The sequence below is a fragment of the Dermacentor variabilis genome, chromosome 5, assembly GCF_050947875.1.
Source record: "Dermacentor variabilis isolate Ectoservices chromosome 5, ASM5094787v1, whole genome shotgun sequence".
In the NCBI taxonomy this organism is placed as follows: domain Eukaryota; kingdom Metazoa; phylum Arthropoda; class Arachnida; order Ixodida; family Ixodidae; genus Dermacentor; species Dermacentor variabilis.
In genome coordinates, this window is record NC_134572.1 from 93138664 (window position 1) to 93165961 (window position 27298).

A 27298-nucleotide genomic window follows, 5' to 3' on the forward strand; every position below is an offset into this window, starting at 1 on the left:
TTGTTTTGTTTTGCTGGCCGTTTTGTAAACCTTCGGTGGCGAATTGAGCAAACACACACACCAAAAAAAGAAAGAAGGGTGCATGGATATTTCGTATAGAGGGAGGCGTGTTCCCCATCGGGTGCTGCCGTCTAGTGTCTTCTGGCCGAAAGAGAGATAGGCGCGCGAGAAAAAGCATTTTATGGCAGGCGTAAACGCGTTGAGGCGAGTTGCGAGTGTCCTGTCGTGCGTACCGAGCGTCCAAGCCATCTTTGGGCGCACGGACTCGGCCCATAAGGCACTGCAGGCCCCCTCAGGGTGCAGATCCCCCACGCTGCCTCCTCCGAGGCACATCACTGTCTGTCTGAGATAGAGACTGTAAGAATGGCGTCCGGGAAGGCCAAACACTGTGTCATGAAGATTTCAGTGACAGCGCAAAAAGCCTTGTGGAGGGCAGGGGAAATGTAGTTGCATTGTTTGTGTTTCCATTCTCGAAAACGCCGAGAGAGTTATTTCAGTTTGTCCTTTTCGTTGCACCTGCGGCTTTTTCTTCAGTTTTTTTTCCTCTCTAAGCCGCTTAAATACACATAGTTTCCTCCTTCCCGACCACCGCCCCGTCAGAAAGGCTGCAGTGACTGTCTCCACTTGGCGGCAGGCCAATTCGTGCCGGTGATTTCATTTTCAAGCTTTATAGGTGATTCCATTATATCGATCAAAGCATCACCCCTGCATTTACGACAATCTCGGCGAAAAATCCCCTCCCCACGTGTAGGGTAGCGAACTGCACAAAGTCTAGTTAACCTCTCTGCCTTTTTCTCCCCCTTCTCTCTCTCTCTCTCTCTCTCTCGCCAATATAGGTACCATGACTCTTTCTGTTCCATTACTTGGTTTGGAATGGAAAAGCGTTCAATGCTTTTGTGAACTTAAGGCGAGGAGAGACGCAGGTCAGGCGTTTAGTGGCGAAGTGGCCTCGTCGGAGTTCGTACTGGCGTTCTTTCTCTGTTGCTGGAAGTGACCGTCAAATTTGTTGTGAATTGTTTGATAAGATTCATTTATGCACTCAGAGATTACCATTGGCAAGTGCGCCTGGCTGACGCACTGTCGGTAGTTCCCCTTGCGATTACGCGCGAGAATTTGCGCATCTATTGCTGTCGTCGTCATATAAATCAGTCAACATAACGTGAATATCGCCGCAGAAGCAACACAAACCAAGAAGTGACGACAGCATGGCACTATTAACAATTGTGCGTTTATTACGATAGAACCACAGTACACTGTAAAATAATCTACACCCTTAAAAGTGAATAAGGGTGTGTGTCGGTCTATAGCTTACACAATTACACCGTTTTGGGGTGTAAAAGTGTGAGTTATGGTCCGATTTGTACCTTTATTCATTTTAATCGTGTATGCTATTTCACGGTGTACCCCGTCACTCGCGTTTTGATGCATCGCGAGTGTGAAATTGCCGAAATGCCAACTACATGCAGTCAAACATTGTGCCGCCATCGTTTAGGTCTGGTTTTCTGAGCCCTATATATATATATATATATATATATATATATATATATATATATATATATATATATATATATATATATATATATATATATCTGGCATAACCACCCCAATTATCTTTATCGCCAGACTTTGATGTTCACTACAGAACGAAGACCTCCTCTAAGATACCTCCAAGATCGCCACCTGCGTAAGCTCACATTTCAAAAGAAAGATGCACTTAAAGATATAGCTGCTCGCTATCTGCAATAGAGCAATCAAGGCTTTATTCCAGCAGGGCTTCAAGATAGGCTTCCGGGAAGCGCCTTACTAAGAGCGTGGAGCAATGAGAGGGCGGCAGCGAAAGCGAAAGCGCAGGCGGGCCAACCAGAATAGCTGGGCCTCGCTTAAGGCACCGCAAGAATCTCCGCGTTCCTCGACGTCGCTTCTCGTCGCTCAACAAATTTAAGCCGCCAGCCGTAAGCGCGGCGTCGCACGCGAATGGGGGAAGGCCCCGGCGAGGCCTGTATAACGCGCTGGCGATGACATATTTCAGTGTATTAAGCGTTGACAAAAAGAAGCGAGAAAAAGCAGGGAGAGGAAATGCTCAAAAAAAGCTTAGGAAGAGGAATTCGATACCCCAGGAAGGAAAGCTTTAGGGGAAAGAGAAATGGAAGAATAAATGCGAGAACATCTCTCTCTCTCTCTCTCTCTCTTACTTTCCTTCTTTTTTTTTTTTTGAAATTATCTCTTTCGCTTTGGCGGCTTCCACGCATTTTGAAAGCCTTACAATGAGTGGAGAAAAACTAATCCTGCCAGCAAACGACGTCCGAAACGCACAAAATGTCAAATAAGGTATCGTAATCGAGTAAGAGGAGAACACAGAGGCTGAACAGAGAATGGCGCTAGGACTCGTTGTTTTGTTTCGGGTCGTTTTATTTTTGCCTATAGACCTTACAGTATAATGCGTGCGTATGTTTGTGTATGTCTATCCAATTTTTTGTTCCTTATAAAGGAAAAAAAAGAACGAAGAGAACAGAAAGAAAGAAAGAGAAAGAAAAAAATGATAGACGAAATATTTCGTTAGAAAGAGATACACTGAAAAAGCGGCACTTATTGTCTTGTCCCGCTCTACTACACGCCTTGCTGTGCTCTGAAGGGCCCATATCGGTGCATCCCATTATATTCCACTCTATGGGGGAAACTCGCTTTTCGCTTCTTGAAATTGGGGGAGGGGAGGTGGAAGAATGATAAAGAAAGAACTATTGCAGCTCGCTTTCTTGTTTCCTTCCCTGAAAAATCGTCTAGCTCCTTCTTCAGTTCGAATGAGCTGCCTGTGTTTAACGATCTGGTTGATTTTTTTGTTTTTCGTGTTGTTTCTCAACAGCTTATTTTCACAATTTTTCAGCCTTTTGTAAAGGACTTATGGCACCTGCAAGTTGCACTAGCAACTGCCCAAAAAGCGTCCTTGCACTGGTCATGGTAGCACAGTGAAGACTGGCACGATTTGTGACGTTCCGAGTGCTCCCATTAATGCCCCGGATAACGAAATTGTGAAACAGTTTTGTAGGCGATAAGCGGAACTCGGAACTGTTCTGAACTCGTGCTTTCGCCAGGGCTTATACAGACTTTGATGATTCTGCCGAAGCCAGCAGGAACCCTTGTCAGATATTTTGACTTCTCCTGAGAGTTCCTGTTCGGTCGTTCGAAAGCGAAACTAGGTAATACCAAGGCAGCAAGTATACCGCTGCTTTCGTAGTCCATAGCGACCCTGTACATGAATTTTTGAGCTACCAAAAGTTTCTACAGCATTCTGAGTACCGTGCACGCTATATATATATATATATATATATATATATATATATATATATATATATATATATATATATATATATATATATATATATATATATATATATATATATATATATATATATAACGAAAGCGAGCGTTGTGACGTCGGCGTTGTTGTCACCACGTCAGCTATTTTTGTTCTGGGTGGCACTTAGGACATTATATGATTATTCGCCCTGCAGATTTCTTTTTTCTTTTCTTTAAAGTCGCGCACAACAAGAGGGATGATGAACACGAAGCCACACGGAAGCGGCAGAACAGACAACGAAGCCCACGAAGTCGATAATTGGCTCGGTAGGGGGCGCACGGTTCGCATGGGGAAATTGAGAGAGCGAGAGGTCACCTTTGTCTCAGATTGCGTCGATCCGAGCTAATAGTTTCGGGAGAACGGTCTTGATCCCCTAATTCACCTGCCTTCCCGGGACCGTCCGGGTTAATCCCTTGTCGCAAGCTGGGGTCTCAGACTCACGTTCCCACCGAGTTTGTGCGGATCATGGATGCACTCTTACTTCCAAGCTTTTGTTGACAAAATATATTACCATCTGAACCAATGACTGTGTGCAGCTGAATGGCTTTAGATGCTGAATGGCAGCCCGTTAGTGATAGCCAGAAATAAACCAATAAACTTTTTTTTCATTTCTTTCTTTCTCTTGCTCTCTATGCATACGGGTATACCGGTATGAATAAATAATTAGTTTCTGAGACAAAAGCTTGTGTTATGTAACAGAACATGTGCTGTATTATGCCTTCTTACTGGGTGGTAAGAAAAACCCGCCGTGGCTGCTCAGTGGCTATGGTTTTGGGCTGCTGAGCACGAGGTCGCGGGATCGAATCCCGGCCGCGACGCCGCATATCGATGGGGGCGAAATGCGAAAATACCTGTATACTTAGATTTAGGTGCACGTTAATGAACCCCACGTGGTCGAAATTTCCGGAGTCCTCCACTACGGTGTGTCTCATAATCAGAGAGTGGTTTTGGCACGTTAAACCCCATAATTTTTTTTTTTGTGTGTGTGGTAAGAAAGACTGACATTAAGATTCGAAAGGGCAAGCTGCTAGTCAATCCTTGTTGCGAAGCGGCTAAAAGTGCTCAGGAAAATAATTCATCGCAGTAGCTGCACCTTTATCTTTCAAGCTCTTATTTCGTCATCGCGAACGTGTCTGGAACAGAGGCTCAGGAGCCCCTGTGATGCCGGCGATACTCGGTCAGCATTCATGTCCATGCTGCACCATTCTGTATATCTTCATTCAGCGTTACGCATTCGATGGTTTCCGGCACACTCGCTAAGGAAAACGTGGCAATTTACGCTTCAATTTTCATTGGACTATGTATCGTTGATACAAACCGCTGAATTCGCAGAAAAGTTTGAACATTAGATGAAATGAAATACGAGTTTTTGGCTATTTGCAACGCGCAGTTTGGTTAGTTTGCAGTGCATTGCAAAATCCGGGGAACAGGCTTTGCCCGACGTGACCGAAATCATTCTTTTGGTCACATTCATCGCATACAGACGATGTGCAAGTTAGCCTGCAGTCCTGCGGTGAAAAAGCTCCTATTGTAGCTACACGCGATGTTGCCACTGCAAAGACGCTTCACGTACCAGGCGCGTAGAAAGCCGAGCTCCTCTCTCACGCTTCCCACTGGACATGCTGCGCCATTTGGCGGCACAGACGCGAAGTCCGCGCGCGGTGCGTGCATCAATATACAGGGTGTCCCCGCTAACTTGGACCAAGATTTTAAATATACCCAAGAGCTCTATAGAGAAATCGTACCGACTGCATAGTAGCCGTAGTCGTATGTACTTACGGCCAGTATTTTTTTTCATCACAAAGTATTAATTAATCACTTTTCACTAGATAGATAGATAGATAGATAGATAGATAGATAGATAGATAGATAGATAGATAGATAGATAGATAGATAGATAGATAGATAGATAGATAGATAGATAGATAGATAGATAGATAGATAGATAGATAGATAGATAGATAGATAGATAGATAGATTAGCTCATTGAAGAAACACTAAACTCCTACACGCAAGCACGATGTCGTGCTTTACTGGCACGTCAATCTTGCAGTTTTTCCCCGTGTTTGTTTTGCATGGATAAACAACTGTCTAAAGGATGGAATCTCAATTGAAGGCCGAACATGCTACGTCACACGTTTATACAGTTTCTGAACAGATCTGAGTGCTTCCACTATGCCAGTAATTACGATTTGGAAACTTTTTGTCTGTTTCTCACTTTGGAGCTATTTCTGTTCACAACGCGAGACAGACAGCTCGACGCGAGTCTAAACGGCAGTGGCTTAAGCTGCTGTCAGTCAAGGGCGACAGCGACAGAATGCGCACGCACTCTCACAAATGGCTCAAGTATCACCGGCAAATCGCACTTAGCGTAGCGGCGGTGCTTGCACGCCGTGCCCTCGCTCTAACCACCGTGCACTAATGCACGGCAGTTAGCGGCGAGCAGCGCTAAAAGGGCCGTCACGCCCCTTCCTCCGAGTCCAGCATACAGCAGCTCTCGCAGCCTGATCGGTCCTCGCCCCAGGGCGCGCGCACAACGACCGCGGTTCTCTGACAGTTCAAAACACAGCGGGAAAGAGAGAAAGGATGAGGAGGACGAAGAGGAGGAGGGGTGCGAGGATCGCGTACGAACGTAGCAGCGCCTGCGGCCAAAGCGTCCGAGTCGCGACTCTCTGGCGGGGCAGGATGCACACATCAGCGGAATTAATGGGGCGGACGACAACGGCGAAGAAGGGGGGCCGAGAGCAGATAGGAGGAGCGAGGACAGCCAGCGGAGGAGGAAAGATAGCAGTGGGTGCCGTTGCAAGCATTAGAATCGGCAGAAGAGAGACGCGCCGCTCGCCGTGGGAGTGGCTAACGGCTCTTGATGTCCTGACGGCATGTTTATACAGGCTGCGCGAAGCTTCGCTGCCGCAAGCAGATATCGATACAGCAGGGCCGCCGCGATCCGGCCACGCTGTCGACTGTGTGTATTAGATCAGCCGGGGCGCTAATTTGGTTAGTATCGTGTTCCGAGGGCTGCCCGCGCCTTGGGTCATGGTGTTCGACGGGTCCCTGCTCCGCGATGCCGCCACAGCGTAGCGGCTCACACTGGCAGGAAGTTCAAGCATCGACTCGGCCATCTTTCGGCTGCTTTAGCTCAAAAGAGGCAATATATTCGAGAATCGATAGATTGATGGTTATGTTTCAAATAACAGCAGTGTGTAATTTGGGCAGAAGAGTACCTTCTATTTTAGCGGGATGTGTGGTTGCAGTTCGAGTGCACCCGTGATGTTCTGAGCTAAGCTGGTAGATACAGTATGCGTGTTTTCCTTTTAAGGCGAAACCCTTGTATGCCTCATTAGTCAGGCGACATTAAGCGAAAACGCGTCGACGACACGAAAGGTACAAAAATGCTGCGAACCCTGGACCTTTGGTGTTAAGAAAGGCGAAGTTAATTAGGACATAGGTAAGCAAAGCACTCGAACCGACAACCTTAGGTGTTAATGAAGACGACGTTAATGCAGGCACAGATAATTAAGATAGAGCTAAGGCGTTGGAACACACGACCTTTGGTGGAAGTTGTGCCCTAAACCTTTGGTGAAAGTCAAACCCACCACGTTTTATGGTAATTAAGGCAAGGTTATTAAGGCGCAGGTAAATAAAATAGAGTTAATCAAGGCACTCAACCCCACGGCCGTAAATGGGAGTCGATCCCACGACATTTGGTGTTCATGAAAGCGAAGTTAATTAAACCAAAGTTAATTCAGATAGAGTTAATTAAGGCACTCGAACCCACTACCTTGGGTGGGAGTCGAACCCTCGGCATTTGGAATTAAGAGGGATAACTAGGAGAAGTACACTAACCGAATTAAGGTGATGTGTACGTCATGTGTCAGTTTTTAATGCATCGGCACTTGGGCTTTCGCCTTCAAGTCTTCTTAGGCATAACCTTCGGGATAGTCGCCTTAAGAGACCCTGTGAATGCTTTTTTTTTCTTCTCTCTCTCTCTTTCTTTCAACCCGTCATTTGCGTGTTGCTGCTCGCCTTTCAGCTACGATGAAGCGCTGCATACAAAATGAGTAAAGCTTGTGCAGAAATCGAATGAGACTAAGCTGGGGCACCAGCTGCTGAAACACTCTCCAATCGTTGGCACACAATCTCCGCAAAATCTTTTTGAAGGCCTCGGCGTGATTACGGAATTGCGTTACGACGTCCAGTGTCTTTGAAAATAAAGCTTATTGGCACGGTCCTCTCGCCCACTATTTACGGAGCTAAAACATGCAGCGATGCTCCGACACATCATTTGTTTCCCTATATCCCTGAAAAGAGAAGCACGTAATATTAGGTCGCCTGACTTTTATTGCTATTTGCTTGCGTGCACAGGCATGCGTGCATAGGATTGGTATGTGCTCCCAACCCATTCTCGTGTCCCATGTGAGTAACTGACCTAAATATACGTACTTTTGCACAGGTTCTAGAGGCTGACTTCCTATCATGAATTCTTATTTCTTTGGCAGGCTATTGAACACTACATTTGTCTTTTGCGTAATAGTTTTCAACCATACTCTTACACTTCCTCGGTTAAGGTCATCAATAATTACTTTGTTGCAATTTGTAGCCAGCATTGCTTAGCAGGACAATGTCATCTGCAAACTGAAGGTTGTTGAGATATTCACCGTTGATACTCATTTATCCTCACTATCAAAATTTGAACGCAAGCGCCTAATTAAGAAGTAGACGTAAGCCTGAAGCGGCCACTGATTGCATGGTCAGTTTGCGTTTTTCTGTCTTGTCTGAAACCACGTCTGTGCATTGAGAAAAGTGTCAGAGAACGTGCGCTGAGCACGAACTAACTGAAACGTACTTCCGCCGTATTTGGGGGGCTGCTTCGTCGCGTGTTCCAAACGATGCATATACCACAGTGGAATCACGGTTCATATGCTTTTTGTGAGGTCGCCATTTTGTCACAAAGATTGGAGCCCGTCAGCCTGAAGGACATATCTCTTACCTCCTTATTTCATGCTGGGTAAAAAAAAATGGTTTATCCACGCTGTGAAGGCGGTTGGACAGCGAAGCTGCAACCGACAACTCCTCGTATGCACGCTGCTCTTCAGGAGTCCTCACTATACGCGGCCTTCGCATAGTACTGTCACAACACGAAGCACTTGCTGGGCGGTTTTTTCTTTTACGTATGAAAGCGTAGTTACGTTACTCCCGGCTTCGTGTGCCACAGTCAAGATGCCGTCGCCGCGGTGGCTGCGCCGTCGCCGTGGGGCTGCGCCTCTGCCGGTCCCCCTTTCACCCAAGAGGAAATGATGAATCTAATTAGGGCCCAGTATCAGAGCTCTCAAATCCTGGCAGTCCAGAGGGCTCGCGAGAGGGCCGTCAGGTTTCACCTGATGGTCCCCGAGTGGGCCTAGCCAGGTGACGTTGAGTTTGCTTACGTCTATAGTAGACCAAATAAAGTTGTTTCACTCACTCACTCACCGGGAAACGTACGCGGGTAGAACTACGTGCTTTGCATCGCATGTAGGCGCAGCTGCGCCTCATCAATTATACGGTTCAGATGCTTGTTTTGAGCTTCTTCTTTACTGAAACGTACGCTGTTCTGTATATTGTATGCGTGATTCCAAAGAATGTATGTACTGTTCACTTCACTTTGCTGAGTGTGTATAGCCTCTGTCTTACGGGTATATGAGCCATTGCATTTGGATGTGTGAGCCATAGATGATGATAGTTTTATGTCGCCCTTGCGCAACGAAGAAATCCCGGGATCCTAGCCATGTGATGATTGGGGGGTCAATCCCATCGCTCGTAATCAGTTGTCAAGATTGGAGTCGGGCATGAATTAGATGGTAGCTGGCCCATGCCATCGTCCAGCTTATCCACGCTGAGGGCGTTGTTGAAGGGAAGGAATCCTTCTCATCGAGAACGAGGAATATGGGTTTATTTACACTATCTACATAAGGACGTTGCAGTTCATCAGCCTAGCATGACTGCGAGAGAAAGTACACTGAGCAGCCGCACAACAGCGGTTTATAAACACTCGGTCCTCCCTCGATCCCAAGGTGAGGGAAACGTTCGACTGGGCACCGTAGACGAGGGCTTACACACACACACCTCCTTGCGCGAGGTTCACGGTCCCCAACCGACGTCAGACGGCCTTCGCAGAACTCGGAGCTGACGTCAGGAACGGCACATCCGATTCCTCGAGCTGACCCCCGCAGCGCGGCCGCCGGTTGTCCATTGTCTTGCGTCTTGAACGGCACGTGGGAAGGGGCCTCCGGAGACGTTCCCTCGACAACTACCTCGCTCATAGCAGATCAGATCGGCGGTGGCGGGTTCAGTAACAATAGTTGGTCCGCCGATCGCGTTTAGTTACAACGGCGCCGAGGCTAGAGCGTAACGGTGGCTTTCCAAGAAAAGTTGACGCTGCTGTCGCAACTGGCTGGCAAAACATGCACCTCAGCACGGCGTTCTTAACAGCCATAAACAGCTTCGTGGTAGAAAAATAAAGAATTAACGCCGCATGTAGGCATTTCAAGCTAAAGAAATGAAATAAAGAATCAGGCTATAGTCCGCGCCGTATGTCTTGGCCAACTAGACCGGCAGTGGTACAGTCGAACTTTCACGCAATTTTTTATCTTCCTTAGTGGCGAGATCCTACGAGATCAGCGGGACGTCGCAAGAACTTTTCTGAACCCGTCGACGTCACCTGTAGCCATTTAGCGAATCACTCATAATTCAGCTGTGGTTGCGTTCTGACAAGTAACAAAAAAGGTCATGACGCGCCTAATAATGCTTTCGGAGGAACGATGTTACGCGCAGCCAAGTCAAGTATGTATTTTTAAAGAGCTTGAGATCCCTTCCCCCAGCACTGCGCTGCAAAGGAAGAAAACCTATAACATTGGAATCACGAGGCGACAACGTGCGGTGTACTTGAGCCTGAATAATTATTTGTTGCATACCCAGAGCAAAGAACAAGTCTCCTCTGACTCGAAGCAAAGCAAAATAAACCTTCATCAGTCGTGCAAACTTCTTTCATAACCTCTTTCCCGCTCCCTTCTCCTGCCCCCGCCTCTTTTTTGGCCCAGTGAAAAATGAAAATTCTGAGTACTTCTCCCTTTGCAAATCCGCATGCTCTAAGAACTTCGGGCACGCCTACTATACTTATCGTGTTATCTCGTATCATTTCTATTATCCTGAGCTTTCGCAGAAATGACTGCAACTCATACGCGTCTGTGTCTACTACGATGTAATTGGCTCGGTTCTCCAGCATCTGTGCTGCTCTTACGCAACCACATACTGCTGAAATATTTCCAACGGCCGAGATGGAGTCAGACCATATATAGCGGAAGCGAGGTTTCGTAAGGAGGCATAAGTGCCTACCGCTGTTCTTCAGACGCCTTATTAGTTGACCGGTGCTACGTCAAAATATCAAACGAATAAGCCTTGTACGACGCCTCGAATGAGTGCGCGAAGCATTTCTTTCATTTCGTATCTTGTTGGGCGTCACCCATCCAGGTCCCAATAAGAAGTTAATGCTTGTATAACATGACTCATTCTTTGCTGTAGAAGTCAACTATTTCATAAAGGCAGCGGTTTGATCTCTTCAGCGTGAAACTTATGGAAGGAGACATTAATGCGAAGGATGACTCCAGCCCGCGACATTAACTCCAAAAAAAGAAAAAAAAAGTTGCGCAACCCTGATACACATCACATAGGTCATTATTTTTCAAGGCTCCGTTAGAGATACAAAGCACACATCTGCAACACTTCGTGATATAAAGTACGCCGGAATGCTCAGTCAGTTACATCACCACGCCAGCGCACAAAGCGCGCGCCAGGACGAAGATATCTGTGACGAAATGCGCGAATTGAGAAAAGCTGCTATACCTGCCAGGTTTCGAACGTGCAAGTTACAAAGCTGTCAAAAACATGAGTCACCGGCACCTGCGCCTGAAGTGAGAGAACAAAAAAAAAAAAAGAACGCGCACAGAAAGAAAAAGGGAGTTGCACCTGCTCTGCTCATCGGCGGGAAAAACTAGGCGGAATATATATTTTCCCTAATTACGCGAGCCTATAAAGGCACGAACAGGAGGATAAAGAGGCACAGAAGACAAACTGCTGCCTACGTGCCTCGTTAGACGGAAAAAGAAGAACTCAAAATCACGGTGTCAGCCTCGCCATAAAAATCGAAGTAATTAGTCAAGCGCCGTGCTAACGCCATCCATTCTGGCACCAGCGCTGCACCGCCATCCCTCGTTCTCCCACGGTCTTTTGCGGGGCTACAACACCGCCCCGTGCAGATACAAGAGAAAGTCCCGTAGAAAAAGCTGGCAGGCTGACACGAAATTTGTGTCAACGAAATAATTTATGCCTATCTTCCATTTGAGCCCGACGCGCGGCGTCAATAGCACAGCGGCTACACTTCGGAGCTCTCTTTATCCCCCTTCTCGCCTTCGATATTAAAGTTCGATTCTTCCAGCTTCTGTGCTGTCTTTCTCATTTCTTTTACCTTTTTTATTGTTATTCTTTTTTTCCCTATTTGCCGAGAAGCAAACCATCGAACGAGCTCGCATTTTTGTTTCGCGACTTGTGCGCCGCTCTGAGGAGTCCGCGGAAAGGGCGAAGGAGGAGGGTTCGAATCTTGCTTCCATCGCGGAGCCCTTTCTAGTCGTCGTCTCTTTACTGCAGTAAAGTTGTTTCTTTTCTTTTCTTTTTTTTGTTCTTTTCTCTCTCACTCTCATACCGGTTGTTCCTCCGGTCTCGTCCCAGTAGCGCTCGGTGTTCGCATCGAACGCAGCGACTCTTTATGGGTTTTCATTGGGCGCTGCTGTTTGCGTTTCTGCAACGCGGGATTGCGTCGTCAAGAATCCATTTAAGATATCCGCCGAAGGTCGGGTACGCGGAGTGGCGGAGAAAAAAGGGGAGAATTTGCGGAGCTGGGCGCGCTCTGGGTGCTCGGGCGTCGGGGCAATGAGGCGGAAAAATAATTTGCGACGAAGAGTAAATGACAGCGTGCGCCTTCCCGGGGAGCGCTGAGCGCATTTCGAAGCTGGAAATCTGCGCCTTGCAAAAGAGCAGCAACGACACGATCGCCTCCCCCCCCGCTGCTCCTCTCATTCCGCCTCCCCTGCCTTCGCCACTCTGGTGGGAGTATAGCTGAATGTCTTCGGAGAAGCGATGGACGAGCCTCCCTTGCTGCTGTTAAGTCTTAATAGGGATGTAAGCGAATGAAAGATTGAAGCGAGCGGGAAGCGTTTTTGAAGCAAGTAGCATTTTGTCGTCATTGTTTCGTCTTTGTCTTCGTTGTCTGTCTGTCGCTCTCTTTGTAGCATAGCTTTAGGTAATGCGTGATCTGCGTGTAAAATTTTGGGAAAAAAGAATAAAAACTGGGAGCTCGCAGCGCTAATAATAATTGCGAAGAGACGCAGGGAAAATGGATGATGGTGAAGTGCGTAAATGACGCGTAGAAATGTTTACCGACCCATTTTGCAAGGGAAGAAAAGAAGGATATTGGGCAAAATAGAAGCACCCTGTCAGAAACACTGTCTTTCAGTTACCTTTTTTTTTCTTCAGTGAGCACTGATTGCTTGATTCACTTCTGTAAGATATTTTTATACGCACAGTCGTGTGAAATACATCGAGTGAACGCGTGCTTGCCGAAATTCACTCATCGAACGCATGAAAGCTTACACTGCGTTTTTACTGAATTTTAAGACAAATCATGTTCGACTGATACGATGCTATCGCATCTCCGATATTCTTAATGCAAGGCCACTCGCCTCTCAGATACTGTTGAAACAAGGCTTTAAATAAAAGTCATCAGTGACCCATTCAGGAGCTATTATCATGAATATTATACGTATATGTGGCTTTAAGAAAAGGAGGATGTTATGGTATACCTTTCCTTGTTTTTAAATATAACATCGTCAGGTCTTTTGTACAAGGTGTCGAACTCAAAAAGAGCAGCAATATAATGTTAGCGTGATTGCTTTCCCTTACGCCCTTTGTATAATACAAGAAACGGTAGTGGGAAATGAAATGTATGGATATCATTGTGACATCGATTTCTTTGAGAGTCCGCATTAGTCAGATAGTTCCGAATAGACGGAAACATTGAGAAAAAAGTGGAGAGAACAAAGATGGTTTCAAGCAAAAAGAGGAAACGTAGTCGAAAAGCTATATGGAAAAAAAACTTTTCAATGCTCCTGAGGCACATCCTGGTTATACGCCGTGTCGCCCGAGAAATAAAAAGACTAACCGACCGCATCTAGACATATGGCCGGCAAACAACAGCGAAGAATGCAGAAGACGCACACAATGGAATACACTGCTTTGGAAGGCTGACAACAAGGGATGTGGATATACAGAAGCTAAAAGAACAAACATTATCCAGGAATAGAAGTGAAAAAAAATCAAACAGGAGAAGAGCGTATACAACTTCTTGCGCAGAGTATACGTATACTACGATACGTGTACTACGAGGCGGCAGCAAAAGGAATGGCTACTCAGGTTGGGGTTTAAGATAAAGGAAGCATAGCTGACGGCGTAGGCACCCTTCCTTCACATAGCCCACCCCTGAACAAAAGTGCATTATTCATTGAGCTTTTCTCTGGGCTTGCCGTAATCACCGTAAACTACTTCGGCTCGCGGGAGTGAGACATTGCATTGCCTACCCTTGCCAGGCCCCTACACCCAGACTAACGGATGCCCGCGTCACGTTGAATCGTGGGCAAGCCTTCGGTCCCTATTCAGCTTTGTGCACGGGTGAGCCCTTCCAGGGGAGTGTATGTAGCAAACTAGGCTTTCTCGCCTTTTCTTTGTCGGTTCGTTTTCAGCGTTATCCGCCCAGCTTCGCTTACTATGCACTGCACTGTGAAGGCGCAAGTAATGCGGGAGATGGTGCGCGCATGCTTGCATGTGAGGGATGGCGCCAGGTTGTGAACCTCGGCTTAGCGGCATTGAGACCGAAGCGCCTTAGCTTTGCATCTTCGGGAGAGGCTTGTAGCCGCGGCATATTGAAGCATGAAGATCCTACACTCTCTTATCTTCCAATAGGACATGCAGTGTGCAGCTTGATATATGATATATTGGCATTCTATTGCGGTGGTTTTGAGTACTATTTGACCTACTGGCAGTCAGCAAGAACCCACGGTGTCAGAGATTGGGATGATGGTGAGCACAAAACTTGCTGCACCGAATTATCGTGGGCACTTCGAACCATCTGCATGTTATTCGGCTGTCTGCCGGTGCTTCGGAACGCCCGCGCCTGCAATTTCAGTGCACATAAAGGAAGATGAGGTTCCAGAGGTCAATTCGAAGTCTTCCACAACTCTAATCACAATAGGGGGAGAGACAACCTTGTTATAACCTTGAAACATAATCGATAACTGTCGTTATTGCAATTATTATCTCACATGTTTTTTTTTTCTTTTTTGCCTGCCGTCATGACGACGTCTCTCTGATCGCTCCTTTTTGTAGTGACAACGAAAAGCTTCATCTGCTGATGCGATATACGTCGCTATATTTGGTTCTTTGGTGTTCCGTCACATATGTCTTATATTTTGCTACCGTGTTTTAGCGTTCACTGCAGGTTTCATCACGTCCCCTACGGAATTGTCTATGTCCGCCATGTCAGGCCCCATTAATATGAATTACGAAGCCGGATAAGATAAAGAGGGATAACTAAATGGGCGTGTTGTGTATATAGATGAGGCAAGAAGCACGGAAACGCTGATAAGGTAGGAAAACTGGTAGAATATGCGCGATGACGAAGCAGAGAGCATCTGTATACCGTAATGTAATAGCGTGAACACAGATCGCTTCCATTCCGGAGAAGCAAATTACAGTATCGACCAGAAATGTCACGGCTTAGCGCATTAGGCGTACCTGTACAAAGCAAATACCTGCCGGTGGGCGGAGCGGTGTGACTGGCGCAACGGACCTCTTACGAAAGCTAACGACGCTCTCGGTCTATTTAGGCTGCATTTCATAAGGCGTATTCGTGCGCCTTATTCATGCAGCCGATCCGTGAGCCTGTGTTTTAAGCAGACACGTGCCCTTAGAAAGAGATAAGGTAAGTCCCCCCTCAGGTCAAACTTTCATGGACCATGCAAGGCCTCTGTGGCCATGTGTCGGCCATGTGGCCATGCGTCTGTGACCATGTGTCACATCTCCAGCTAAAAAGCTGGAGATGTGACAGTAGTAGCGGGAGTCAAACAACCACCTTGAAGAAAGTTGCTCAACAAAATAAGCTGATCAACGTGGCATAAATTATTCCCGCGCATCCTCCAGTGCTGCAGATTGCTTCACGAGCGCTGCTTATGGCCACTGTCTATTGCTGCTTGTAACGCATCCTTTTTGTTTTTGTTTTCTATTATTCTGCTCTCTGCTGCCATATAATAGTGGTTGCGACAACAATCAGTTTCTGAGAAGAACGGGTAATGCAGAGTGGTTTTGCTCATTAGTGAAATACTTCATAGCTTCCTTAGGTTTTTTACTCCCTGTGGGGAAAAATAAGCATATTACGCGCGTGTATTGATGACAGTCACGCTAGGAAATATATATAGACGGCCGTGGGTTATTATATTTGCGAACAAGAGAGAAAAAAATGGCCCAGCTATTAACTTCTTCATTCCTGTTTACTCTATACTCATTTCGATATGGACCGAGTGAAAATAGGCGCCGTGGTCTCGGGTGTACGTACCCTAATGGCTTGACCGACGGGCAGCGTCAGGCTGAGTCGGCAGTGGTCACGACATATCGCTATTATCGTGATCACTGCATACAATGCCACTCGCGATGCCCGCCACTGTAATGTGCGTGCAAACAGGGTGCGGGCAGCAGCCTGTGTATCATGCAACGTGTTTGATCCTGCGCGGAATCGGGCAGCAGCTACATCCGACTTCGAGTACAGATTTCAAAACTTCCCTCTCTACGGTATAGGTCGATACGCTTACGTGCTGTCCGGATAGAACTACTTCTAAGTATCGTAGCCTTCGCTGCCACTACACCTAAATAATTTGGCCACTTCAATTGTCGCCTTTAAAATGATGCATGAGCAATATTACCGCCCGTGTGTGTGTGTGTGTGTGTGTGTGTGTGTGTGTGTGTGTGTGTGTGTGTGTGTGTGTGTGTGTGTGTGCGCGCGTGTGTGTGTGTGTGTGTGTGTGTGTGTGTGTGTGTGTGTGTGTGTGTGTGTGTGTGTGTGTGTGTGTGTGTGTGTGTGTGTGTGTGTGTGTGTGTGTGTGTGTGTGTGTGTGTGTGTGTGTGTGTGTGTGTGTGTGTGTGTGTCTGTGTGCGCGCGCGCGCGCGCGCGTACATGCAGATGCGTCTCTGACGACCGGTCTACGACATTCCAGCTCTTGGCCAGTACACAATCAAGTTGCTGGAAAAGAGCGTATAATTGAACGTAACACCGTAAATTCATTTAGTACTCAGGTATATCTTTCTGAAATAGTGCAGAACAGATTTTTTTTCGTTGTTTCGGTCTTCTAGTGAAGTTATCTAGCGAAAGGAGCAGGTGTGCAGTTGTTTGGAATTTGATATTTGAGGTCGGCTTCCTATAGTGCGATGGTCTGTAGAGACAGCTGTCGTTGCTTTGGTAGATCGCTCGGTTCACGCCACGCAAAAAAAAAAAAAGACAACCTCGCCTAGAACATGAACAAAAACTTAAGATTTCTGCAGTATTTTTTTTCATTAAATTTGCGTGTGCCTATTTATAAACGAAAGTAAATAAAACAGAGCGACCAGGCACAGTGTAAAGGTCTGAAATAAGCGAAAAGGTACTGTTTTACATTTCCAAATGGCTCCATCCAACGCAAAAAGCTCTCCAAAATTATTTTTTTGTTTTCTTCAAGAGTGTGTTTATTTTAATAGACAATTGTTTTCGGGAATATATAGTTGTTATTAATTCAGTGCTGTAAGACAATTTTCGAAGAACCTAGTATTTGGTTTTAGTCTCGGTACCGTTAAACAGCTTCAAGATATAAGGCCGCTAAGACGACTGACATATTAATACGAAAGCGTTAAATGGCCTATTGAGCTAAAAAAGCCGGCATCTGTAGTCTGCGCCAGCGAGACGGCACCTAAATTGGCTGCGGCGCCACCGTTACAAGCCCGCCTCGGCAAATTTCCATTGGCTGCGACGCCGTGGCCCGAGCGTGCTTCGACGGAGCCGAGTGGCCAAAATGTAACATCCTGCTGGTGCTTTAGCGCGCCAGGCGTTGCGTGACGGGAGAGGGCATCGCCGCGACGCCACGTCACTTTCCTCCTCGCTCTCAGACGCCTGAGCGCGGTGCCCGATCCGGCAACCGAGGCTGCTCCATGGCGGCGCTTGCTGGCTCGGGCAGCACGCACCGCTACGGAGTCCGAGGCATCTAAATCGTCGTCGGCCGCAACCTCGGCAGGAGCGAAACGTTCTCCGTCCACACCAGTACACCGCAAGCGAAGTAAGGGAGCAGAATAATGCAGCAAAACGAGCGAAGAGGCAGGCAGCGAAATCCACCGCCGTCGCCAACTCTCCCAATGCACGTCGGACGGAACGAGCGGCGACACAACGCTCTAGGAGGCAGCACGAAGCCATGCGAAAGAGCGAGGCGCAAGAGAATCGCCAAGCAAAGCGTCTCGAGCGGCAAGAGGACGAAGCCCGTCGACAACGCGAAGCCGAAGCAGAACGTCGCTCTAGACCGCACGAAGCATTAATGCTTTCGCATTCACAGCTCATCAAAAGTACCTAGGTATCCTCGGATTTCTTTAAAATTAAAGTGAGTAGAAAATCGAAATGCGACGCGTTGTTATGTTTAATCCATCCAATTCGCTGGCATTACACTTACATTTACAGCGCGGCAACATTTTTTTTTTTTTTACTTACCATTTGCTCTTCTTCCCTAACAACGCCGATTGGTTTGACTACGCATTGATTGGCTTTGTTCTCTATGAAGAAATAACCCAACTTGTACTGTGTTTCGCTCAAGTATTAGCATAAGTAAGTGATTTACCTTGGGTGCTCAAGGCACCTGTACGCGTTTTGGAGCGTGTATAGTCTGGCACGTAAACAGCGGCTAGTGATCAGAGTAAAAAGATTGATTTCTTTCTTCTTCATTACAGGTGCACGTGTCGAAGGAAAAGAAATGTTTAGTCAATCGATGCTTGGGTCCCGAAACGGCATTCGATATTCGTAATAACGCCGCATTCTACACAGGTACACGGCCGCAAACATACTTCCAGGGATCGTTCTAACTCAAATCACACAGGGATGGTCCTTCCTTGCACAGCTACAAACGCCTTTAATTATATCATCCGAAGAATACAAGGAAAGCAACCAACAAGAGGGACACGGACAAAAACAAGTTTATATCTCTTCCGGGAAGTTTGAATAATGGGTCTGGCTTCTTCCTTCTTTTTTTCTTTATTTGCACAAAATTAAACTCGTTACTCTGCCCGAAGACCAAACAGATGGATAGATTAGATAGCACGCGCAGCGAGGACGATGTGCTGTTTGGAACGTCGCCAGGACCCTGTACCAGTGCCAATCGTCCGTAAGGAAAATGAACGAAATAGTAAAGAAGAAACACAAGCGGGGATTTAATTAACATAATCGCTCAAGAGTCAACAATGCTTTTGTTGACTCTTGCTGATCAACGATGCTTTTGTTGAAGCCGCGTCGTTGATGAAAGAAAAACGAGATGATCGGAAAACAGACGAAAGAACGAGGTTAGTTCAACAAGGGCTTATCAATTCTGTTTCGTTTTTCTCTGTGTTGTATCGGACGTCCTCATGTGGCGCAGCCAAAAGGGAGGTTGAAACAAAATAAAGACTAGAGCAAGTGATATTATGCTGTGTTTAAAGCGCTCAGGTTCATTTCCGATACAGAAAAAAAACAAATAAAGAAACCGAGAAAACGTCCCTGACTTCACTTTTTCGCGAGAGCTGTGTGGAGCTGACATGGGTCGAAATATCTGAATGCCTGTATTTTTCGATATAGGAGAAAGAAATTTAAGCGATGTTGATAGCAAAGAAATAAATGCTGCCGTGCAAGAAAAATGATTTGGCACTGCGACGACCCAGCTGTCATTACGGTTCACGAAAGCAGGGACCTCTTAAATTCCCGGGTCATTTCTGCCCGTCTTCAACAGCTTTTCGTTTGTTTCTTTCTTTTCTGCCTTCCGCGAATACCTATAACTCTTTTTGAAGAACAATCTCTTTTCATCATTTCTGTTTAGCTTCATTCCATCCTCTCGATTGTCCATAAGCTTTCAAACCTACGTGCTTACTCCCCTTTCGGGAGCTCCCTCGGTCCTCTTCGAACACCGCGACCCACTCCGCCCGCCTCGTTTCAGCTCAGTTCCTCACCAAACACTCGGCCCTGAGCGGCCAGCAGCGTCCCCGACGAAAAGGAACCGGCCAGCCGCTGCCGTTGACAGCTCATGGTTTTCGTATTACGGGCTCCGGTGACGAGACAAATGGACGGCACGCGTTCATTTGCATAATATTCGATTGCGGGTTGAAAGGGCCGTGTCGTGTCACCCCATGAGAGAGAAAGAAAAAAAATCTGAAGAAAGAGATGAACGTGTAATATGGAGGCAAAAAAAAAAAAAAGAGGAAAGAAGTGATAAGAGACGTGGACCAGCGCTTACCCACACGAAAAGAAAAATACGTTGCCGTCTTTCCAACCCGTTCACCACGGCCCAAATTGTGCGCTCATTGTCTGGGCGAACAAAACGGGAGCTGACAGGTACCGGTTGGGTTCTTTCTTCGCAGTGCATTGTTTCACAGACGGATGGTATAAAGGGAACTCTGGGAACTTCGAAGTAGTGTGGGTGGTGGAGGAAGTGGGGGGGGGGGGGGGAGCGACCAGAAACTGCCGGTTCCTTCCGATGCTTCCATTTTGCGTTCGTTAGTCGCGTAGTCCATTCCTTCTATGACGTGTTTTATACCGGCTGTGGTACCATCTCAAGACGAGTTGCGCCGCCTGTTCCAGAAAAATGTGGTTCACTGCAAACGGAATGAAGTATAGAGGCGTTATGATGACGCTCAGGTCGCGTACACTGTCCTGTGCTGGTATTTTGCAAAATCTGGGTATAGCAGAGGCTGTGATATTGTGAAGGCGTGCCTAGTGCAGGATAACGCCGTGTCACCACAATGCTTCACGCGGAATCCTCTTTCGGTAGCAGTGGAGAATATTCTTGTCTTTTAACACAGGCTGTATAAGCTTCCCACCTCCCAGTGTCGGTTTGTTTTAGCCAAACGTGCACCTCAAAGCGAGAGTTTTCAAAATTAAATATGCAAATTGTTGTTCAATCGCTGACGACCAACGGCCGAATCTAGAATAGTTCGAGTGAAGTCATTTCGTATCCGGTAAACAAAACAAAAAAACGAATTGAAAGACTCGGTTACTGAATTTAAATAATTGTTGGTATTAAAGTCGGTATCGAGTGAAGTCCGCGCTAATAGCCGCAAACGCTGTGTGAGCACACCTTGACGTAAAGTTAAGGTGGCGTACGGACATTTTTCTTTTTCTTCCTTTCTTACACGGCACCTATTGCTCAGGCATCTATTCACAGGATGTACGTATTCATGGATTCACGTACGAAGGGCTTGCAACTCAAGCAAACTATAAGTCACCCTTGTACAGATTTCGTGCCTTTAATCTCCTTAAAACTTTGTCTATTGGTTTCATTTCTTTTCCCCCAGTGGAGCCCTGGACTAAAGGAGCCACCAAACGCTCTTTGACCGCTTTTCCCCCACTTCCTTTCTTAATAAAGTTTTTACTACTACTACTACTTCTCTCAAATTTCTGTCAACCTCTTTAAGTTCCTCGTGATTCGCTGTCTCCAGCAGACAGGTCATTGCTCTCGTCAAAGTTATCAGGTTTACCGTCCCTGCAAATGCAGAGTGCCTCCTTTTCCATCGCTTTAATCAAAAGCAAGTGCAGTGCTGCTGTTGTTGCTGTTGTTTATTAAATGATGAGCAATGTGCTACTCCGACAATAACATTCTAGAAATGACAAGGACACCACTGTGGAGACCAGGATGAGAGAATGTGAATTCTTTCTTGTCAAGGTATACAGAAGTCACTATGCTTTATTGCTGCCTGTCGTCAAAAATACTTCTCTCTCTATGGTCCGGTGGGGCCACCAGCGACGCAACTACTTCGCAGATATGATTACTTCTCAGCTCAAGTGGCTCTCCACGCATCTACCCCTTTTGGAGACAGCCGTAAACTTTTTAATGCAGACTTTGGACCGGTGGCGCCTTTACCAAGGTCCCTCCTGCTGTCAGCGAGTAATATATTTCCCTAGAGGTGTCTCGGAGTCAGAGCGGCGCTCCTGGAGTTCACATAAGAATTAGTTACGTTTTTCAAACCGCGTCCATCATAAGGCAGACAGCGTGAAAAAAGGGACAATGCAGAAACAGGCAATGCGACGATTTAGTGACACAGCATCCTCACAGCGTGACTGCAAATGGCGCTTTTATATCTATCCGTGAGCACAGATACTATCTAGGCTCTTTTTCTTATTTTTCCTGTTGTCCTACTTATAGCATCTTATTCATAGTGTACTAATAATAGGATGTCACAGGGGGCGTATGTTGTCAGTACTTTTTAATTTCGCGCTTGACACGCTCACGTTCTGCGCCGATATCCGGCACGCATATAGATATATCCTAACTATAAAGCACCGCTTTGTTAGCGCAGAAATTTAACACAGAGGATATGATTAGGAACCTCGCTGCGCAATACGTTGCCTCATTAGGCCACGTGTCTGGGTTATTCAAAATTAATAAGGCACGCCAATGACTGCATCGGGACGAAGCTCTCCAGCGATCTAATTTTCGTAACCCATGTGGCGCTGGCGCCGTCATTTGGCTAGACAGAGAGAAACTTTACTGCTTCTTAGTATTGCCAGCCGTGATCACCGCAGCTGCGTTGTTCAAAGCAGACATCGAAACTACTGCACGGCATAGAGAGAGCTATCGGCCACAGGAGCGTTCCCGTTACCTCCCCCGTTATCAGGAATGACCTAGCCCAATGTTGCTTATTCTAGATGACCTATCAGGAATTGATGTATTCAATACGACAAGGGTCCTTGCACCTCTGCAAGCCGCCGCTCATTTGATTAAGTTCGCGCATCTCGGGAACCCCGGCATACAAAGCCACGTTCTCTATCGAACGTTGAGGGGTAGACTTTCTTGCATAGCTTCGTCGTGTAGCAGTAAAGCTCCACCGCAAGTTCAGTTGTAAATTTGAATAAGAAAAGTAAGCAAAGAAATCTGGCGTGCTACGGAATAAGTGCGGGTATCGTGCGAGCACGTCACTGAAGCTATGGGCCGCTGGCCTTCGATACTTTGAAGCGGCCTCGTCTTTTAGGTTTAAGCGGACTCGCCCGGAAGGAATCGATGGAAGCACATGTCTGCAGACGACGTTATGCCTGCCTACCCCACGAAAATAACACTACTACTTGTGACAGACTATCTCCTCTCCGAGCGTGTACATGCGAACGTGCAACAAAATCGAATGAGACACCGTCGGCAATTTAGCGTCGTGTATAATGGCGAAGTCATCGTGTTCCCGCCGGTTGATTGTTTATGTGACAGAGAACGAAAACCCGACTTCTAACAAGTGTTTCGTGCTTAAAACACTAAAGTGCGTTTCGTTCTGGCCTGCTCACAAGTCTTGGTGCTAATGCGCTCCCGGAAGAACCAGCCGCGCCGCATCGGCGAATCCGAACGTAAAGTACGGTACCTGTGGTGCCATCTACGTTGCTCGAATAGAGTCAGTCAGCCTAGCTGGCTGACCGTCCAAGCCATTGCTTTGGCAAACTCGAATTTGCGAGTGTTTACTTTGTAATTACTGATTTAGTTAAAAGACATAACCTGACGTACGCGCCAGACTTCAAACTCGAGCTGTCACGGTCAGGTATTGAGCTAGCGAAGAGTGCATACGCGGAAAAACCCCTGGTAAGAAGGGGAACTTAAGTTGGCAGCAGCATCATAGCAGAAACAAGGAAGTAATTAAGTCCCTCAATCATATACGTATAGTAATATATAACCACTTGTTAACGTCCAGTAAAATAAAATCAAAGGATCCTACAACATGTTCCGGCACTAACAGTGTCGTAGCATCGCGCAGTGCGTTTCTTGGATCCATTTCCGCGTCGCTTTTTTTTTTTTTTCGCAGTCTTAGAACCATGTATATAACAAGTTTAGTAATAAACTACACTAAATTAAGAAATAAATCAATAACATGCTTCGGCGATGTGCCTTCGTTAGAGAATCTTGAGAAAATAGCGAAGAGAGACATATTTACTGAGCAGCTTAGTATATGGGGTCGGATCCACCCCATATATCCACCCCTATTCTGGATGCCTTGTGCCGTCTTGGCTCGACCGGCCCTCTCCACTACCAAGGGGTATACGCTTTTTATTTGGGGTGTACTCACGTCTTTTCTTTTTTTTCACTAAAGTTCGGCTGCTACAAAACGCATAAGTAGGAACAAGCTCTTAATGAACAAGCATATCAACCGCTCGGCGCAAGGAAGTAAACGACGTGAAAAAGGAAACACCCGATTGACAGCGCGAATAAACACAGACAGCACAAGGAAACCTGGACAAGAAAAGCACTGATTCTGACCGTGCTTCCTTGTTTGGATCGTGTTAATTCACGCATTCAATAATGTCAACCGAAACTGAGTCTACTAGCCCATCAGGACGTCCCAGACACGAAGGAACAAAATTGAAAGTAGTCATCAATTATCCATTTGCGTCTGGTACTCTAAAAACATGGCAGAACATGAGCCCATCTCTAACACCATCTGCATAAAGTTGGCCAATGTGTTTTATTTTTCTTCATTCCGCTGTATCAAAATACTTGCAAAATTTGAAGAAAGATGCCCAAATTATTGCGTTGAGAAGTGCGTTATCGCAGTGTTATATTGCTTCGGATGTGTTGCAGCATTTTCTTTATTATTGCGATTAAGAAGGAAACAATATAGTTGTCCACTGAAATGATCTGAACGGATGTGCAAGTGTCGGCGTGCACGTCAGCCTGTACACGAATACCGCGTTTGTGTGCTCCGGGAACTGTCGCACTTAAAACACGCACACGTGGCAAACTAGCAGCAGCACCACGCAAAGTACAGCATAGTCCAAGTTCTGGGAAGACATTCGAACGCGCGTCACAATCCACGCGCTCGGCTTGAACTGGAGCGGACGCAAGTTTCGCTTTGCATCAAAGTCCGCAGCGCTGCGCCGCTTGCATTTGTTTTTACCGCAACGATAAAATTGCTCTTATCCTGGCGAGTATAGCCTAGTTGCACTTCGGCGAGACAAATAAACAAATAAATAGTGTGGTTAATGCTCTTAAGTTCAAGCATGAAAGTGACTAACTCGCCGCCCAACGCTTGCAGAGTGGACACAAAGTGCTCACCCGGACTGACGAGCAGCAGCGTGGCGCACACAAGGAGTGCGGCCCAATATCCGACCCCGGGTCTTGGCCGCATGTTGACAGCAAGGTCCCTCGAAGGAGGTGGCTCAGACACCGTCATCACCGCGGTTCGGGCCGAACGCGCTGTGGCAAGTCCGAAGCATGTCCCGATCACACGCACGTCAAGACAGAGAGAGAGAAAGGGGCCAAAGAAATGAGAAAGACGGAGATTAATGTGCTTTCACAACTGTTAAGGTTTCCACAGGAAGCTCCTCTCGCCGCCTCTTCTCGCCTACGCGTCGACGTTGCCCTCGACGACGGCGTGATGCCTTGCAGCGAAGCCTGCCCGCGGTAGCGGAACACCTGTGGTCGCAGCGGCTGCTAGTGTTGGTGGTGCTGCGACGGCGAGCTCGGCAAGACCGCCGGCGCGCGCGGCGTTCTCAGCGGGCCGAACGCAGCCGTGTGCCGCCCCCATCGGCTGAGCGGCGGCGCGCGCCTCTGTGAGAGCCCGCCCGCCCCAAATGGTCGCCGCACGCCACTCTTTCCCAGCGTTTACCCTTCGCTCTCTCTTTTCTCTCTACTCCGCCTACATCATTCCTCGCCCATCCCCACCCTTGCGCTTTACAGTCCTTTCCAGAGGAGTTCTCCCCACACTGTCCCTACTTTTCCAGCATTCTCGGGGCGGAGGCTCCGTCTAGGAAACCACGGGAGAAAGACAGGGGCGCCTGACGCTTCGCCTCCGAGATTCGAAAACTGGTGTGGCGCTGATCTTGGAGTTGTGCTCGAGCTTTCTCTCGGTGCTCGTCGCACCTCTTCGCGCCGGTTTCTTTTCATTTCGTTAGTTTCTCGTCGTCGTCGACGTCCCCTCATTTCGACTCCGGAACTTCGTTTGCTCGCTCGCGCGAGCCCGCTCCTGTCTCCTTTCTGTTTGCCCGCTGTTACATTAGCCTATACTGCGGTCTCTTCATCGGCCTTTTCTCTCCTTTGTTCCTCCTGTTTTCTCTGTTAGACGGAGCTTTTGAAGTCCAATCGTGTTTCCGAGACTAAGTTCGTTTCCTCCTCTTTGCGGCGGGCTGGAAAACTGGCTGCTCCTTTCTTCTGCATCTTCGCCGCTCTGAATAACGAGAATAGTGTGTGCATAGAATGCAGTCAGTGGATCTGTTCGTGAAGAACTTCCTTTCCTTTCTGTTTCTATTTCCTTCAATGCGATGCTCAGAGGAAATATATTCGTCCCATGCTTCTCCTCTCTTACTAACGAAGTAGAGTACGCGAATTCACATGTGCGGGTAGCGTATATAGACGTTGCTGCTGAGTCGTACTATACACATAAAGCTTGAGACAGGGTGCGTTCTCGACGTCGCCTGCCGAGGGTGGCGCAAAACTGACGGACAAGTCGCTACGCGAACAGGCAGAAAGGGTAACGACTAGCGCAGAAGCTAGGAGTGCACAACTCTTTTATAATGCTCGCAGGCCGGCGAAACTGCAGTGAGGTCACTAGTTGGATTCTGGGACACAACATCTGTACTGCAGCGGGAGTTAAGGCGCAAGTGCCTGGGGATATCGGTGCACCTCGAAGAATGGCGAGTGGCCAAGATTAAATCGGATTCATCCGCTATTCTCCCTCTCTCTAATAAGTAGGACTGCACTCGATTTTATGACAAAAAAAAATTAAGCACGAAGGTAACCTTGGAAGGTAATCTTGGAATATAAATAGAGTATATTGTTGTATTACTTCTAAGAGTATATTGTTGTAATTATAATTAGACATCTTATTTTCCATATTGTGCACCTTGGGAACAATATTGTGGTTTCGCAACTTCTGTTCCGCTGTTACTCTGTCTCAGTATTCCTCTTTGCTTCTTCTTTTCCACAATTCCAGTTGATATGTTAGGTGGATGGTACCTTGGGTATGTTAGCCAGTATGGGCTAATGTATCGTTTCTTTTTTTTTTCTTTTTTTTTTGCGAAGATTCTTAGTCGACACAAGAATTGCACCAGCATACGTCTACTACAATGCATGCGGTACTGCCACCATTACACTGTATATCGCACTTGCAGATGTGTCATTAGCAGAGGAGAGCTGTTTGAGCACTTTGGACATGCGGCTAAAGCACTGATCTCCAAGACGGCATGTGCGAGTTTAAGATTGAAGCGGCGGAACCAAATGCTCGTTGTTTTTATGTATCTCGTGTCCACATTTTCCACGCACATTTCGTGCTCGAGAGTCATTTACAGAGGAAATGTTTATACATTGTATGTCATCTACCAGGCTTTTCATCCTCGGATTTGCTATTGCTTCAAATTGAGCACGTAACCATCGACAGCAATATTTCGTCAGCCCAGGTCTAAACACAAGCAGAAATGCGAAAACAAATAAAACGCATTTTAGTTTTCGTATTCCTTGTTGCTTTGGTCAGAATGTCTGGCAAACGAATTTATGTTTTCCCTGCCGAAAGGGCATTTGTTGAAGCCCATTTTCAATCGTATTTCTTCCTGATTCTCAACCAACGTGTGTTGTGGGACTCAAGAGTGCC

At 46.9% G+C, this 27298-nt stretch overlaps 1 protein-coding gene across 1 annotated transcript in view; it reads right to left on the bottom strand.

The window, feature by feature from the left end:
* The window catches only part of LOC142582931 (uncharacterized), a 117291-nt gene extending 92031 nt beyond the window's left edge, over positions 1 to 25260 (bottom strand). Inside the window, exon 1 of the mRNA XM_075693071.1 lies at positions 24769 to 25260. Coding sequence (XP_075549186.1) covers positions 24769 to 24886 — 118 coding nt within the window. The 5' untranslated portion in view covers positions 24887 to 25260. The remainder of the gene's footprint in view (positions 1 to 24768) is intronic.
* Between the last annotated feature and the right edge of the window lie 2038 nt (positions 25261 to 27298).